The following is a 17,191-nucleotide window of genomic DNA, read 5'->3' on the forward strand; positions in this document are numbered from 1 at the left end:
CTTCCCACTCAGTTTCCCTCCTTTCCCTTATAATCCCTTTCACTATTTCGTATATTCCCCATATGAGTGAAGCCATATGATGATTGTCCTTCTCTGACTGACTTACTTTACTCAGCATAATACCCTCCAGTTCCATCCACGTCAAAGCAAATGGTGGGTCTTCGTCCTTTCTGATGGCTGAGTAATATTCCATTGTATGTATAGACCACATCTTCTTCATCCGTTCATCTTTCTATGGACACTGAGGCTCCTTCCACAGTTTGGCTATTGTGGATATTGCTGCTATAAACATCGGGGTGCAGGTGTCCCGGGGTTTCACTACATCTGTATATTTGGGGTAAATCCCCAGCAGTGCAATTGTTGGGTTGTAGGGTAGCTCTATTTTTAACTCTTTGAGGAGGGCAGCCTCAGTGGTGCAGTGGTTTAGCGCCGCCTGCAGCCCAGGGTGTGATCCTGGAGACCCAGGATTGAGTCCCACGTCGGGCTTCCTGCGTGGAGCCTGCTTCTCCCTCTGCCTGTGTCTCTGCCTCTCTCTCTCTGTCTCTCATGAATAAATAAATAAAATCTTAAAAAAAAAAAAAAACTCTTTGAGGAACCTCCACACAATTTTCCAGAATGGCTGTACCAGTTCACATTCCCACCAACAGTGCAAGAGGATTCCCCTTTCTCCACATCCTCTCCGACATTTGTTGTTTCCTATCTTGTTCATTTTCACCATTCTCACTGGTGTGAGGTGGTATCTCATTGTGGTTTTGATTTGTATTTCCCTGATGGCCAGTGATGCGGAGCATTTTTTCATACACTTGTTGGCTATGCGTGTCTTCTTTGGTGAAATTTCTCTTCATGTCTTCTGCCCATTTCATGATTGGGTTTTTTGTTTCTCGGGTGTTAAGTTTAATAAGTTCTTTATAGATCTTGGATATTAGCCCTTTATCTGATATGTCATTTGCAAATATCTTCTCCCATTCTGTACATCATCTTTTAGTTTTGTTGACTGTTTCTTTTGCTGTGCAGAAGCTTTTTATCCTGTTTAAGTCCCAATAGTTCATTTTTGCTTTTGTTTCCTTTGCCTTCATGGATGTATCTTGTAAGAAGTTACTGTGGCCAAGTTCAAAAAAGGTGTTGCCTGTGTTCTGCTCTAGGATTTTGATGGATTCTTGTCTCACATTTAGATCTTTCATCCATTTTGAGTTTATCTTATGGTGTAAGAGAATGGTCTAGTTTCACTCTTCTGCATGTGGCTGTCCAATTTTCCCAACACCATTTATTGAAGAGACTGTCCTTTTTCCAGTGGATGTTCTTTCCTGCTTTGCTGAGTATTAGTTGAGGGCACATTTCTGGGTTCTCTATTCTGTCCCATTGACCTATGTGTCTGTTTTTGTGCTAGTACCACACTGTCTTGATGATCACAGCTTTGTAATACAGCATGAAATCTGGCATTGTGATGCCCCCGGCATTGGTTTTCTTTTTCAATATTCCCTTGGCTATTCAGGGTCAAAATCCCATAGGTTTTCAATAAGGAATTGTGGACCTGTACTGAGCATGTTAGACTTATTATTTTATTTAACTTAACCTTCACAATAATCCCACAGAATAAGCTTTCTCATTCCCATTTTACAGATGAGAAAACTTGTGGTCTGGAGATTAAGTAATTTGTTTCCCTATTAAAAACAAGTAGACCAGTTCAGATCAGAAGCATTCAAAGCCAGTGATTTTGGCCACCATGACCACATCCAGAGGAGTCCAGAAATGCTTACTGGAGTGACAGCTGCTTGTATTTGACTTGTGAGACTAACGAAGGAGAATATTTCTCCTAATATCTGACACTGAGTGCATGCCAAGTACTTATTGAACATTGTCTCATCTGATTTCCACAACTCTGAGGGGTTTGGACTAGTATTAGCCCCATTTTTAGATGAAGAAACTGAGGCTTAGGTTACATAACTCCCAAGAAAGTCAGGGACCTGGGATCCAATCTCAGGTATAACGATTTCAAGGCCTGGGATGTTGCATTTTTCATTAGGCAATCAGGAAGTTCTCAGGGCAACTCAGAGTGTAGAAGGCCATGTTCCAGAAAGACTGAGAAAGGGGCTGGTGGCAAAAGAGAATCATGAATGGAGAGCAATCTGGCTCCTTCCATTTCCTGGTCCTTCCCCTTTCCTTCCTCTCCCTTCCCCTTGCCCTTATCCTTCTGTGCAATAAGGTCAGCCATCATCTCAAGGACTTGAAGTGTAAGTTAGGATTGAGTGCCAAGTGTCTTTGGCCAGGTTATAAAAAGGAAAAATATATGAAAAATATATCTGATATACAGATACGTCAATCCAAAGAAGGAAACGAGTTGTTTCTTAGGATGTTCAGGGCCTATACAAAGGTGGAAATGATGAGATAGTCCTGCAAAAGGCGCCATCTGGTCCTGCTGGTCAGCAGGCCTAAACCCTGGGGGAACAGATTGAGTGAAAGTCAGCAAAATAACACCTACTGTCATTTCGAGTTCATTTCTAAAGCAATCCAAGGAGGAGTCTTGGCTTTTTTTGGTATTGAAGAGGTCCAGACAAGATTCTGCCCCGTCTTGACCCTCAGCTTTTGTTCAGCAAAAAGGAGGGTCTGTGAGCAAACCAAGGAAGAAGTGAGCACTAGATGATCTTGACTGTCCACCCAGAGGTGGTTGGCAGGCTACCTACCTCTGAAGGACTCCTAAGGACCCTACTGCAGAGAAGGGCAGCTCCTAAATCAGATTAATCTCAACTGGATTAGAACTGAATCCTGGGGTATATACAAAACTTGAAAGGTCATGATCTGCACTTCTGGGTGCTTTACCATTTATGAGAGAAGAGCTTGGGTTGGGGTGCTCCCATGTCAGAACTTCCTCCAGGTTTCAGCAGTCAACCTAAGACTCAATGACAAGTGCAGGAGTGTCAAGCCTAGACTGTAACAGGCAAGATCTCCTGGAGGTGGAGTGGGAATGAGACAGGAGGTGTTAGTTCAAGGCATGAGCGGCATCTTGTGAAGGTTAGGGAGAGGGAGTGTGAGGGCTAAAGATCTGATCACAGGTGACAAATGTTTAAAAGAAGTCAAGTGTATAGCAGGGATCTGTATTGTCAACCTGCACAAGATTCTCACTACTGTGCAGAGAGTAGGGGAGGGGTTGGTTATAAGCAACAGAATCAACCAACTAAATAAACCAAAAAGGAATTAATTGGAGAACTGTGAGGAGCACCCCAAGGAGTTAAAGCAAAGGCCAAAGAACATGCTAAGAAAACAAAAGAAACCTAAATGGTAGGATGTTTTAAAATCCTACCAGCTAGGGTTACCAATTTGCCCTGGTTGCATGAGACTTTCCCAGTTTTGGTACAGAAAGCCCCATATCCTAGGAAACCCTGTAGTCCCAGACAAATCAGGATGGGTGGTCACCCTACGACCAGCAGGGTGGTGGGCCAGAGTTGACCAGTGAAAAATCCCCTAGGGGCAATGCCCCAAAACATTTATTTTAATTTTTTTTAATTTTTAAATATATATTTATTAATTTTAGGGAGAGAGAGAGCGTGAGCAAGCAGGGGGAGGGGCAGAGGGAGAATCCAAAGCTGACTCCCTGCTGAGCCCGACAACTTGGGGCTCAATCTCAGGACCCTGAGATCATGACCTGAGCTGAAATCAAGAGTCAAGTGCTTAACCCACTGAGCCACCCAGGTACACCCCCATCCCCCCAAAAAAAACTTAAAAACAGGAATGTCTAATATTCCATTTAAAAATATTTGCCACAACAACAAAAAAAAATGTTTGCTGCGCTGCACTGGAATCTAATGCCCCCTCTGGTTGTTCTAAGCCTTCAATGCAGTTGCTTTTATTTTATATTTTAAATTTTTATTTATTCATTTGATAGAATGAGAGAGAGAGAGCATAAGCCGGGGGGGTGGGGGGGGGTAGCAGCAGGCAGAGGGAGAAGGAGAAACAGACTTCCCGATGAGCAGGGAGCCTGATGCAGGGCTGGATCCCAGATCCCTGGACCCCAGGATAGTGACCTGAGCTGAAGGCAGACAGATACTTAGCCAACTGAGCCACCAGGCACCCCCAAAGTTGCTTTTACACTCAGTCTTAAAGAGGAAGCTAGAATGTGCTCCCAGTGAGTTAAACTAAACTGACTATATTTGAACTGCATCCACTGAGCTAAATCTCAGAGGGGCTCAGTGTCTCGTCAAAAGCTGTACAGATAAAAAGTGGCAGAGCCAAGGTTAGACTTTAGTCTGTCTGATTCAATAGCTGTGTTGTTTCCCCACCATTGTCCTACTCCAGGGTGTCCTAATACTGCCAGACCCTAGAGACTCCCAGGTCTGTGGGTAGGATGGGGACTTGAGCTTCCAGGTAGCTTCAGGAGGGCCTCTGCAGGCCCATCTCACAAAGGTTAGAGCATGTGAGGTGAGGTGAGGTGAGGTGAGGTGAGGTGAGGTGAGTGTGTGAGAGAGAGGGAGACAGAGAGAGACAGAGACAGAGACAGCTTTAGTTTGTAGAGCCCTGCAGGACCCAGCCTGGTGCAATCTTCCCCAGGGCAAGAATGTTTATGTAACAGGTAGAGAGAAGGGTTTGCAGAAACCAAACAGACCCCCCTTTCAGTTATGCTAACTCAACCCATGACCCAGCCTCTAGGAGGACAGAACACATGCTGAGGGTATGAGGGACCCCAGCCTCTGCCTGCTGTCCTCCTCTTCAGGAGGGGCTCCCTGGGGGACTGGGCCAGGTCTCACAATTCTCCATCCTTAAAAATTCCTTCTCTCTTTCCCATCCCCTCCCCCTGACAAGGCCTCCGAGGGCCTCCACACTCTGACCTCCATACCTGTCCTGCACTCCTCCTTACCCCCATCCTCTCCAGCACCAGCCACAGGGGCCTTTTATCCGTTTCACGGACTATCTGAACTCATTCCCAGCTTCGGGCCTTCATACTAGCTGTCTCCTCTGCACAATATCTTCCCCATCTTCACAGGCTGACCCTCCTCATTATCCAGAATTCAGGCTAGGTATCATCTCTCCCCAAAGACCTCTCAGGGCTGCCCAGTCTAAAGGAGCTGCTTGTTCATTGGCCTACCCCTCTGTTTTAATGTATTACAACCTGTAATTTTCTTGTTTATCATCCATCTCTCCCTGCCTTGGTTTATAAGACCATTTCATGATCTAGGCCCGGCTTCCTGCAAATGCCACTGTTCACCCCTGGGAGCTAATGCAGACCATCAGAGACCCTGCTCTCTCTGAGTTCCCAGCCTCTGCGCATGGCTTCCTTTCTACCTGGAGCCTGCTCTTCACTCCACCTCCCACTTCACCCCCTCCCCTGGTTATATCAGACATAGAAATAGTTGCCAACCCCTACATCGAGTTCATTCCTTTTCCCCTCCATCAACCCATCAGGGTTCTCAGCACCCTATAATTCAGGTGAAGCCATCACGCAGGGCGGGGAGAGATGAGTCCGCCTTGCTCACTGCTGTGCCGTGGGCCAAGCACAGGACCTGGTGCGCAGCAGGGTGGGTGGACGAATGAAATCCACTGCCACTGGCAGGCTGTCATACGGAGCGTTTCCAGGGAGACAGCTCCCACCCTGAGCTGCGGTAGATGGAGACCATGCTGCCTGCTGCCAGAGGAGTAAGAGTGATCCAGTGAGAGGCAGGGGCAGGGGGCAGGGGCTGCGGGGAAGTTACATGCTGTTCTCTCCAGATTGCACGGGACTGATGAGGAGATGAGGGATGAGGCCAAACCACAAGAGGGCTGTATAAACCTGGAGGAGGCAGAGAGCTTGATACTAAAGATAATGGGAGATCATTAAAGAGTCTGGAGTAGGTAGTGAAATGGTCAGATCTGCATCTAAACAGAAAAACCACAGCAGGTGGATGTGTTTTGGGAGGGGGAGCTCCATCCCCAAACTAAATCCTTGAATTCTCTCACAGATTACTCCACACGATACTTCTAGCACTCGCTCTTAATCGGTATAGGAGGCAAGGGCTTCAGTAGAAATCTCCCCTCAATCCCTATAGTAGGTTGAACAGTGCCCCCAACCCCCCACCTCAAAAAGGTTTAGTCACATTTTGGAACCATGTGAACGTGACTTTATTTGGAAAAAGGGTCTTTGCAGATGTAACTAAGGGCCTTGAGATGAGATCCTGGATCGGTGTGATGGGCTCTAAACCCATTGAAAAGTGACCTTGAAAGAGGCAGAAAAGGAGAAGACCCAGACAGAAGAGGAGCAGGCCGTGAGGCCAGAAAGTGGAGTGCTGCCGCCACAAGCTGAGGAAGCCAAGACATGCCAAAAGCCACCAGAAGCTAGAAGAGGCAAAGAAAGAGTCTCCCCTAGAGTCTCCAGAGGGAAAGCCCAGTTAATACCTTAATTTTAGATTTCTGACTTCTGAACTATGAGAGAGTAAATCTGTGCTGTTTTAAACAACACACCTAGTTTATGGCAATCTGTTATGGCAGCCCTAGGAAACTAACACAGTTCTGTACTCAAACTAAGAAGATTCAGCCTCAGAACCCTTCACCACTGGTGGACTCTTATAAATCAGGAAGCTTCTTTTCTGTTTGGAAGATATGATTGTGACAGAAGCATGGAGCCAGTCCAGCCTTTCAATGGACCCTCCTCTGTAGCTCTTGGCACTGAAAGACATCTCTGCCCACATCAAGAAATGTATCCGCAGAATGAAGCAATGGGCAAATTAGTGGAGCTGGGTCTTGGGCCAAGCTCCAAAGACTCTGAGAGTGAAACTGGCAGGGCTCTGTGGGGACTAATGGTTTGGAAAAAGAGGGTAGAACAGCGGGTTGCTCAATGGTGGTAGGCACAGATATGGTAGGAATGGTCATTGTTCAAAGAGGATACATAGCTTCAGGTTCCCAAAAGGGACTGTGGGGCCCTGGAATGTTCAGCCTGGTCTTCAGGGTGGGCTTATTAGGGCCAACACACTGTCAGACTTCATTCATCAAAGGTTCCTTAAAATATCCACTGTGTACTGGCTTTCTTCTCCACTGTACCCATCTAGGCACCTCCCACAGCACAGTCAATGTCTGCATTTGCAGTGAGCAGAGAGCCCACCAGTGGAAACACCAGTATTCAACCTGAGGGTCTGCCCTGCGTGTGTGAGTGTGTGTGAGTTTGTTTGTGTGTTTGTCTCCTCCCTCCTTCCCTGGGGAATCCTCAACTACTCCTGTAGATGAGTCAGCTTCCTCTGTTAGAAGTTTCTCTTTTGGAGGACTAGTCAACATTGCAGTGATGTAACTTATCTATGTGAGTATCCATCCAGCGTCTTTCTCCCTGGCTAGCTGTAAGCGCCCCCATGACTCCCCCTGGCTCACTGTAGGTGTCCCATGAGAAATTGAACAAAACAGGCCAATTCTCATGTACACTCGAGAAAGATTTCATCCAGTTGTTTCAAACCCTCAGAGAGTGCCAAAAGCTAGGGGCTCAGGCTTAATCTTAAGAGATGGAGAAGCAAAGGGAAAGGCCAAGGGCAAAAATAAAGCCACATGTGGGAGGGTAAGAAGATTTCAGTCCCAAACCCAGGGCTGCCAGAAGCCAAAAATTTTACAGCCCTCTCTCCACAGGAGGGATCCTTGTGATCCTTGTGCCCATTTTTTTAGGTCTTGGCTAAGATGGCATCCTATACCTTCTTCCTTATAACCCAAACCCCCCACTCCCAACTCTTCCCCTCCTAAAGATTAATTTCTCTTTGTGAATAGAATTCAGATGGGCTGGACTCTAATGACATCCGGAATCTCATCAAAGTAATCTCATCACAAATTCTCCTGAAAGAGTCTTCTGCTTACACTGAAACAAAAAGGGACTTGCAGAGAAATGTGGTAAATCCGTGTTGCAGACTGGTTGCCACCAGATTTCCTCTATTAACGATCAAGAGAACAGTACCCATCTTGAGTGGGAGAACACTTGAGATCATGCATGCACACTCAGCACTGTGCCCAGTTGCAGTCCCCATGGTCAGTACAAGTCTTGATGTTAACAGTGGTAAGAACCGCGGCTGTTATTAAAATTATTACGACCAGTCCCTCTAACTTGTGGTGTGATCAGCCAGTTGCTACCTTTTTCCGTACCTGTTTCCCTCATCAAACACAGACAGCCCAGCCATCCCCAGCTGCAGCAGGGGTGTGGACCAAGCTACCCTACTGAGATGGGCACCTCAGAAGGAAAGGCAAGGTTATGGTCATTCATTCCTTGTTATTAATGAAAGATTAGGCTCTTGTGAAGGGTGGGCAGATGTCAGAAGATCAGCCAATGTCCTTGGCATTTGCTTTTCCGGGGCATTTCTCTCAATGTAGCATCATCAGATGGTCCCTTTGATTGAATGAGGTGGGGCAGAGGAGATGAAAAAGGAAAGTATCAATAAAGGAAGGTATCCATTGAGTAGAGTACAGAAGGAACTGGCCAATTAAGAAGGGCCTTGGGTCTCCTCAGACTTCTTGTTCTGAGCCCTACCTCTTGCTTTTTCTCTGAAGCTCCATAAAGTATGCCCTGTTTCATGACACTTGACTCTTTCTCTAAAGACCTGCTCTAAGGCAAAGCCTTATATATTTGTTTATACTAACATGTAAATGGCTATTGGGGCTTTATGCTTCCTTGTTTTTTTTCTTAAGATTTTATTTATTTATTCATGAGAGACACAGAGAGAGAGAGGCAGAGACATAGGCAGAGGGAGAAGCAGGCTCCCTGTGGGAAGCCCGATATAGGACTCGATTTCAGGACCCCTAGATCATGCCAAAGGCAGATGCTCAAGCACTGAGCCACCCAGGTGTCCCGCTTGCTTGTGTAAGGGAAGAAGGTTTCAGTCGAAGAAATGAATACTTTCAAGTGAGTGGGGGGAGGCAGAGGGCCTTCACAATGACTCAGAGAGCACACTTGCCTGTTCTATCCAGAAAATCAGTGACTGTGGTGGGGTGGCGGGGGGTGGGGGGGCTAGGGAGAGACAAACCATTTGGGTTTAGTTGAATTGACTGAACAATTTCTGAACCCAACGTTCTATCTGGAAGTAGGAAAGTAGGCAGGAGCATGGTGGGAGGAAAGGAGGACGAGGGACACTAGACAGAGCAGAAGTACCCAGAATAGGAAGGTGCCCAACTCTTGATCTCCCTCTAAATGCACCTCTCAGGGAATGAAGAGTTGCCAGGGAGGAATGCAGAGCTCTGTTACTTCAAAGCATCACTTCTGATGTAATGAAAAGTAGGGGGCTAAGGTGGCTTAGCCCTTTGGAGTACCCTCAGCCTCTTCCCTTGGCCCCTCTTGGCTTGTGAGATACCCCAGGTCATGGCTGGAATGTTTCAAGAGGAGCTCATCTCCAGAGCCGATGCAGCCAACCTGGATATCTGCCTAGGCCTCCCTGGGCGGCCTAGGACCAAAGTAAGATTATGGGCCAGGTTTATGCTACTGGTGAGGAGTAGGGGGGTTAGGTGGAGAATTCTGGTTACCAGGAGGATCAGAGCAGAGATAGGGAAAAAGACAGTCAGGAAGTGCCACTTGCCCTCCCCAGCAGCCCTCTTGGTTTAGGACAGCAGCATAACTCGGTGTAAGGGGCTTGGCCTCCAGCAGCCCCTAGAAAAGGGACTCCAAAATAGAAAAAAATAGAGATGGATCAGAGCCAGTCCTGGAACACAAACACCAGTATATTTGATGTGCACAAAGGCGAAAAGGAAGAGACAAAGAGACCAATGGAGACAGAGCAGGCAATGGGCGCACAAACCAGTCCTGTGTCCTGAAGAGCTGCTGAAGTTGGGAGACAGTCCCCCCCGCCCCCCACCACCACTTTAAAGTGGGAGAGCCGGGACTTGCAGCAGCTCTGGGTCTGTGGTAGCCTCAAGGTGGAAGGTACTATCCCCGCCTTAGCCATAGCTGGTGGGCCAGGCCTCTCTGCTTTCTGCATCCCCGCCGCCCCTGATGATGTCTACACAGCCCAGAGCTTCATATATGCAGGTTCTCAGGAACTGACCCACTCGACACTACCTCCCCAAGGAGACCCATGCAGAGAGTGAGGGACTAAGACAAGGGGATTTCATGGGCACTCTCTATGTATTATTGCTGTAGATAAGCATAGGCCATTGTGACTTACTGGCAACAGAGGGGACAGGGCACAAGGTACAGGATGCCTAGCAGACATCAGAAGCATTTCAACCATGCAGGGCAGCACGTGGCAATCTGTCACTCAGAAATGCTGCCATGTCCAGTGGAGAGAGACCCAGGACACTGGAGGTTCACAAACAGGAAGCAGACTTCCCGCCAGCACCCCCACCGCTTGGCAGAGCTGGGGTGCCTGAGCACTAGGGGATGAGGGCCCTGAAGATACCCCGAAAAGCTAGAGTTGAAGTCTGGGCTACCTCTGGTGGATTATGAGCTTGCAGACCCTGAGCTCAAGACCTGGATGGTTGCCTCCCTCTGCTAGGGACTCTGTGCCCTATGAGGGACAGCAAGAGCCATGGGGTACGTGGATGAAGCAGATAGACAATGCTCTGCACCTATCAGGCAGTCAGGTTTACTTTGGAACCTCCTGTACTTGAGAGTTTGTAGGGCCCAGAGAAAAGATGGTGCCAGGTAATGCCCACTGGGCAACATCTGGAGTAGCCAGACCTGATGCGCCATATGAGGGCTTGCTCTGTCTGAGATCACGGAGGCCCTGTGCTGGCAGACATCAAACAAGCTGACCACAGATTCGGTCATGGTAGAGGAGGGCAAAGGTGGGTAGTGTGGTCTGGGGGTCCCCATGAGGGGCCTGGAAGGGTGTTGGGAGTCCAGATGACTGAGATACCACAGAGTTAGGGGACAAATCCAAGGAAATAATTTCCTAGAGGGGACAGGGAATCCAGACAATATTTTTTCCTCTGGAATCCCTTCCACCTGTAGATGGAAACCTGAATCCCTGGATGCCCCAAAGCCCTGGAATTGGGACCACAGTAAATTCGAAGGTAGGTCTGGGCCCTGCAGAATGTAGTTCATGCCTGGATTTAAAGAGCCTGGCCAGGAAACAGAGGCTGGGAAATGCCCTTCACCCTGTCCCAGACAGGCCAGCTGCACAACACAACCATGTCAAAGGCAGAGTCTCCCAGCCTCTCTCCCAATCCCAGGATACCACTCCTGCCCATCCCCAGCCCACCAGCCCTGGCTCACACCCTGGCTGGTGCTATGTACACAGTCTAGGCGAAGCAGGAGAGCAAGGAAGAGGAGATTCTCTCCACAGGTGGTATTATCATTTTTTTAATGATCTATAAAAAGGGAAAGGCTAATTCTAAGAGTCCTAGTGTGGTCAAGAAGAGACCATGTACCATGGCATAGGTTGCATTCTGATGGACCTCTCCCTCAGGGAGTGGGGACAGAGCCAGAAGTGGGCTGGAGTGAGGATTTCACCTGTCCACTGCCAGCAATGGACCTGTCCCAGAGGACAGGTGGGGGCAACCAAGGTTACAATGCCCATGAGCATGGCAGGGTCAATACTGTTTAAGGAGTAAGCTCAAAGGGTCAGCCTTGCTGGGAGGGGTGGGACAGGGGTCGCCCTGAAGAGGTTTTGCTGCAGGGCTCGGACTACGGCACAACTAGCTGACTCCTTCCCACTAATGATGCTCCAAAGACCTTCCCAAAGCTCAAAGGCTGTCTTCTTTTCTCCTTCCCTTATTCTCCATGGGTCTCCAACACTGGATACCCGCTTCTTCCTCCTCTAGAAAGCTCTGTTGACTCCAACTGGCTTGAAAAGAAACCATATGCTTTCTTCCCTCCCACCCCCCAGCTCCCCTAAACTGATTTGTCTCTAGGTCCCACTGTGGGTCTGGGGAGGCCCATCTTGGCCTGTGTGTTGGGAAGGGTATTCTTCAGTTTTAGCTGGGCCACTGCCGGAAGGGGGTGCAGGGAGCAGGGGGCGCTGCCACAGCCCACCAGACAGGTGGGGAGGTGTAAAAGCGAACTTCCCAGTCATTGGAGGGAAGACGGCAAGAGGGTGGGCAGGGTCCCTCTCAGGGATCTATCTCTGGCAGCTGCTGTGTTGGCCAGGGAGCTGGGGAACAGAGCCGGCGTGGTGACTGACACGGAAAAAGGGCTGCTAGTGGTAAAGGCCTTGAGAATAAGAGAGGAAAGGGGGAAACGCCACCGAACACACAGGGATTGAGACCTCCAAAAACCCAAGGTTGGTGGGAATCCAGCACCAGGGGGGGCCCCCAGAAGGCCAAGGGAGCAGCGGCGCCCTGGGGGAGGGGAGGGGAGCCAAGGGAAGGCCTCCAGCCCTTGCACACCAGCACTGCTGCCAAGCAGCCTCCTGGCTGCCCAGTCTCTCCTTAGGCTGCAGCTCAGCAGGCCCCCGGGGGAGGTATTGGTTGCAAGCAAGCACCTGAATATTGCCTAATGGAACCAGCCAAAGCCCAACGAAACCAGGTGAGAGGGAGGAGGCCACGCAGCAGCCCAAAGCCTCCTCGGGCCTTGCCTCCCACCTTCTGCCCAGTTCTCAGAGCCTCTTAGCCAGGACAGGGCCTGCTGCTTCCAAAGTCACCCGGGGGGGGGGGGGTGGCGGGGGGTGTCCAGTCGCTGCTCAGCCACAGGCCTGAGGCCGCCAGCCTGAGCTGGGCGGGGCCTCCCAGAGTCGCTCTGCTACCTCCGCCCCGCCCCTGGCCCCGCCCCCGCCGCTGGCCCCGCCCCCAGCGGAGGGCGCCGCGGGGCTGGGGCTGGGGCTGGGGCCGGGCCCGGGCCAGGGCTTGTGCTGCTCGGGAGATGTAACCCCGCCGGCTGGGAACCTCCGTCCACCCGGTCCGTGAGCGCCCCCCGCCCCCCAACACCAGCCCCATTCAGTCTGTCTTGACGTGGCCGTTGGCCAGGGCCAGGGCGCCCCCGGGCTCCCCGGGCTCGGCGTCCTTGTCAAAGCGGAGGCGGAGGGTGTTGCGGATGATGAACTGCTCCACGATGAGGGCCCCGCAGAACCAGGGCACGGCGTACTCCAGGGTGATGAGGCCCATGAAGTCAAAGTCGAACTGGGAATAGTCCCAGGGGCAGGCGTTGAACTGGCGCAGGATGAAGCCGGTGGTGAACTCCCACAGGTAGGTCCAGAGCGTGTAGATGAGGCAGCGCAGCAGCAGCGGGCAGCGGCCGCGCAGGCGCAGGTACATGCGCTCCACGATGAGGATGGAGGTGCCGTAGATGAAGAGCGCCCACACGCTCGTGACCCCCGGGAACTTCCAGTTAAAGTTCACCACGAACTCCCAGGCCGCCGTGAACATCACCTCACAGAAGTAGCCGTGGATGGCATACAGGTACCAGCGGGACAGCGCCGTCAGAGGCTCGGCCGAGGATGCCATGCTGCCGAGGGGGGCTGGCTGCTGGGACACAGAGGTGACAGGTGAGGGGGGCAGGGAGGGAAGGAGGAAACCCCTCCTCCCGCCCTCCCATGCCCAGCCCAAGTCTTGGCATGACCAGGCTGGAAGGGATTCCAAACCTGCCTCTACTTTCTCTTTGGTTACCAGATTCTTGGCCCTATTTCATGTCCCTTACTTCGTTCCCCATTCCTTACCTTGGCCAGGTGGGCATGAGAAAGGAAGGGAAGACACTTAAAAGTCCCACTGGTTTCCTCTGACCAACTCTATTCAAATGATACTCGGAAGGAGGTGTCTGCTACACTCCCTAGGCTTTTTTTTTTTCTTGGATTATCTGTGGTCAGTGGAAGACCTGGCTGTCCAGGCCCACCAGTTACCTCCACTGCTAGCTGATTTCTCATCAGGCCCATCCACTGAGATCACCATTTCTTCCTCCACTTCTTCTCAAACAACTCCACATCACTCATATTTCTGAGTTTTTTTTTTTTTAAGATTTTACTTATTTATTCATAAGAGACACACAGAGAGAGGCAGAGACATAGGCAGAAGGAGAAGCAGGGGGGCAGCCCAGGTGGCTCAGCGGTTTAGCGCTGCCTTCAGCCCAGGGCCTGATCCTGGACACCTGGGATCAAGTCCCACATCAGGCTCCCTGCATGGAGCCTGCTTCTCCCTCTGCCTGTGTCTCTGCCTCTCTCTCTCTTTTTGTGTGTGTCTCTCATGAATGAATTAATAAAATTTAAAAAAAAAAAAAAAAGGAGAAGCAGGCTCCCTGTGGGAAGTGCAATGAGGCACTCGATCCTGGGACTCCAGGATCATGCCCTGAGCCAAAGGCTCAACCACTGAACCACCCAGGCATCCCTTTCTGAGATCTTTCTAAGCAACCTATCACATGTCTTTTGTGTATGTGTGTGTGTTAACATGTACACAACACTTACCATGTCAGCCATTTTTAAAGTAGATAGTTCCAGTGGCATTAAGTACATTCACACTATTGTGCAACTGTCACCACCATCCATCTCTAAAACTTCATCATCCCAAACTGAAATTCCATACCCATTAAACCCTAACTCCCCAACCCCTCCCCAGCCCATGGCAACCACCATTCTACTTTCTAGCTCTGTGAATTTGATTACTCTAGTTACTTCTTTTAAGTGGGACCATACACCATTTGTCTGTTTGTGACTGGCTTATTTCACTTAGCATAGTGTCTGCAAGGCTCATCCATGCTGTAGCATGTGTCAGAATATCCTTCACTTTTAAAGGCTGAATAATATTCATTCCTTTGTGATCTATCTATCTAGATACATCACATTGTACTATCCGTCTGTCCATGCATTAATGGTTTGCTTCCACCTTTTGGCTATTGTGAACACTGCTGCTATGAACATGGGTATACAAATACCTGTTCTAGTCTCTGCTTTCAAGTCTTTTGGATTTATATCCAGGAGTAGAATTACTGGATCTATGTTTATTTTCTAAGGAACGGCTTGCTGTTTTCCACAGCAGCCGTACCATTTTACATTCCCACCAGCAATGCACAAGGCTTCCAATTTCTCCACATCCTTGCCAGCGCTTATTATTTTCTGTATTTTTGATGATGACCATCCTGATGGGTGTAAAGCAGCAGCTCCTTGTGGTCACATTTGTCTTTAACTGCTCCATTAAGTGGGTTTTGGTGTTTAGTTTCCATGTTGAGAGGAAACCAGTGGGCTGACAGGAGAGAATCCTCCTCTCTACTTCTTATTCCCTTCCCCTCCTCTCTTTTAATAAGCCCCATCAGGCTTTAAGGCCCCATCCTGTTTCCATGAAGATTGGCCTGGCCCACAGACCTCTCTGCTTTCCCTTGCCCTCCATCAATGACTGTCTGGGTGACTCACTTGGCCCTTTATCTCATGCTACCCTGCTTCCTGTTAGAAGGCATTTGCTGTCTTGATCCAACTCGCTAGCCTGCATACTCCCCGAGGGCAATGGCTCTTGTGCACAGGCCTTGGCACAGGCCTCTTGGGGGCAGGCACTGTCTAAATAATGCAGGCTTATGTGGGGGCAGGGAGGGGGCAATGGGGGGAGAATTCAGGGCTGCATCAGGAATAGGAAGGCAGAGCATGAAAACGGGAATCCCAGCTCTGCCAGCTGCCAGTGGACCCCAGGCTTGACACCTCTGCCAAGGTGGGAGAGGGGACAGAGGTTAACAAGACACATCTGCAATCTGCCTGGTTGTCTGGGAATCCCAGCCTCATTTTTCAGCTAAAGCAGACCTTGTCACAGTAATACCTAGCGCACCCCAGCCCTGCCCTGGGCATTGCTTTGTGTTCTTCCAAGCACTTTCATTCACATTTTTGTTGTTGTTTCTTACAAAATTAAGATCATGAGAAGGGCAAGTAGTTTAACTCCCATTTTTTAAAGAGAGACAGTTGGGGCTCAGAGAGGTCGTTTGTCCCATATCCCAGGGCCAGTGAATGGAAAGGCTGGGATGAGAATCCACATCTCCTGATTTCTACTTTAGTACTCATCCCACTACACACTACTGATCATCTCCTAAACATGTGTGCCTAGTGTCACTCCCCTCCCCCGGAACATTTAGTGGACCCCCCCCATTTCCCAATGAAACACCACAGTACCCTTGGCCTGGGACCCAAGACTCTCTAGGATCTCACTCCAGCTTCCTTTTTCAGCCTTATTCTCACAGGTTGGCTCTCCTGGGCTTCCCTCCTGCCTCTGCAGATCCTATCTGAGTGTTTCCTATGCCTTTCTCCTCTCACCATCCACAAGTACAAACCCAACTTCCAGGTGACCTTCAGAATAAAATTGTCTTCATCCCCACTGCCACAGGCCTCTCTTCCTCCCCTGAATAGCCACAGCACTTACTCTGTCTCTTTCCGGTCCAGATGATTTCCTTATTTTTTATTATGTTGGTAACTTCTAGTCCCCATCCAGACATCTTTCCCATGTTCTGCACCTATGTATCCCACTCCTTCCTGAACACCTCCCCCTAAGCATCCTATAGACATTTCCAACTCCTTTCCTAAATCAAACTCATCTTTCCCCCAAAACTTGTCTTCCTCCTGCGACCCCACTCTGTACTTAGCTAGCAGCCAGAGGCCCTGGGGTCATTCCAGCTTTCTCTGCTACATCCTTACCCGAACATGAGCTCCCTGAGAATAAGGACTTTGTCTGGTTCAGCACCACATCCCCAGTGCCTAGAACAGTGCCTGGCACACAGCATTCAACTAAAAAAGACCTTTCTCAATCAGTTCGTAATTGCTACATAGCAAAGCATTTCAAAACTCAACTCTTAAATCAACTCTCATTTATTATTACAGCTTGCACGTCTCTGGGTTGGTAGATCTTGGCTGGCCTCAATCATGAGACTGCTGGTCATCTGGGGCCTGTGTCCTATCCTTACCTGGGGTGGCTCTGATTCACTTGTCTCTCATCCCTGGCATGCTTTCTCATGGCAAGCACAGAGGCACAGGGACAAGCAAGCCCTACTGCACCACACTTTTCATAACTCTGGTTAAGTTATGCCCACATCTTATTTGTCAAAGCAAGTCACATGGCAAAGCTGCCAAGTCAGCCATTACCTCCTGTCCTTACTACCACTTAAATATCTTTGAAATCATCTTTTCTTCTTGACTCCCCTTTCTCACTGCTGCTGCTCTGCTTCAAGCTGTCACCATCACTCACCTGGATGCCCCCAATCATCTGCCAGCTGGTCTCCCCTCTTGCCTTTTCCTTTCCAATTCAGCTATCACTAAGAAAGAATATATGGAAATAGCTGTCTTTCTAAAACACAAATCTGATGCTTCTCCCCAAGTAAGGCCCATTAGTGTATCTTTATCCACCTACACAGTGAGGCTTGAGCCCCTAGGGATGGCTG

The 17,191-nt window shown here is 49.5% G+C and overlaps 1 protein-coding gene across 22 annotated transcripts in view; it reads right to left on the reverse strand.

The window, feature by feature from the left end:
• Positions 1-9,618: 9,618 nt before the first annotated feature.
• TMEM229B (transmembrane protein 229B) overlaps positions 9,619-17,191 on the reverse strand; it is a 40,878-nt gene continuing 33,305 nt past the window's right edge. For 20 of the 22 annotated variants that reach the window (XM_025442594.3, XM_049113272.1, XM_025442602.3 and 17 more), the window contains one exon: positions 9,619-13,317. In XM_025442594.3, coding sequence (XP_025298379.1) covers positions 12,793-13,299 — 507 coding nt within the window. In that variant the 5' untranslated portion in view covers positions 13,300-13,317 and the 3' untranslated portion in view covers positions 9,619-12,792. Of the gene's footprint in view, positions 13,321-17,191 lie in introns of all 22 variants that reach the window. The other 2 variants (XM_025442610.3, XM_025442606.3) reach the window with 1 other exon arrangement.

This window comes from Canis lupus, chromosome 8 (genome assembly GCF_003254725.2).
Source record: "Canis lupus dingo isolate Sandy chromosome 8, ASM325472v2, whole genome shotgun sequence".
NCBI classification, from domain to species: Eukaryota; Metazoa; Chordata; class Mammalia; order Carnivora; family Canidae; genus Canis; species Canis lupus.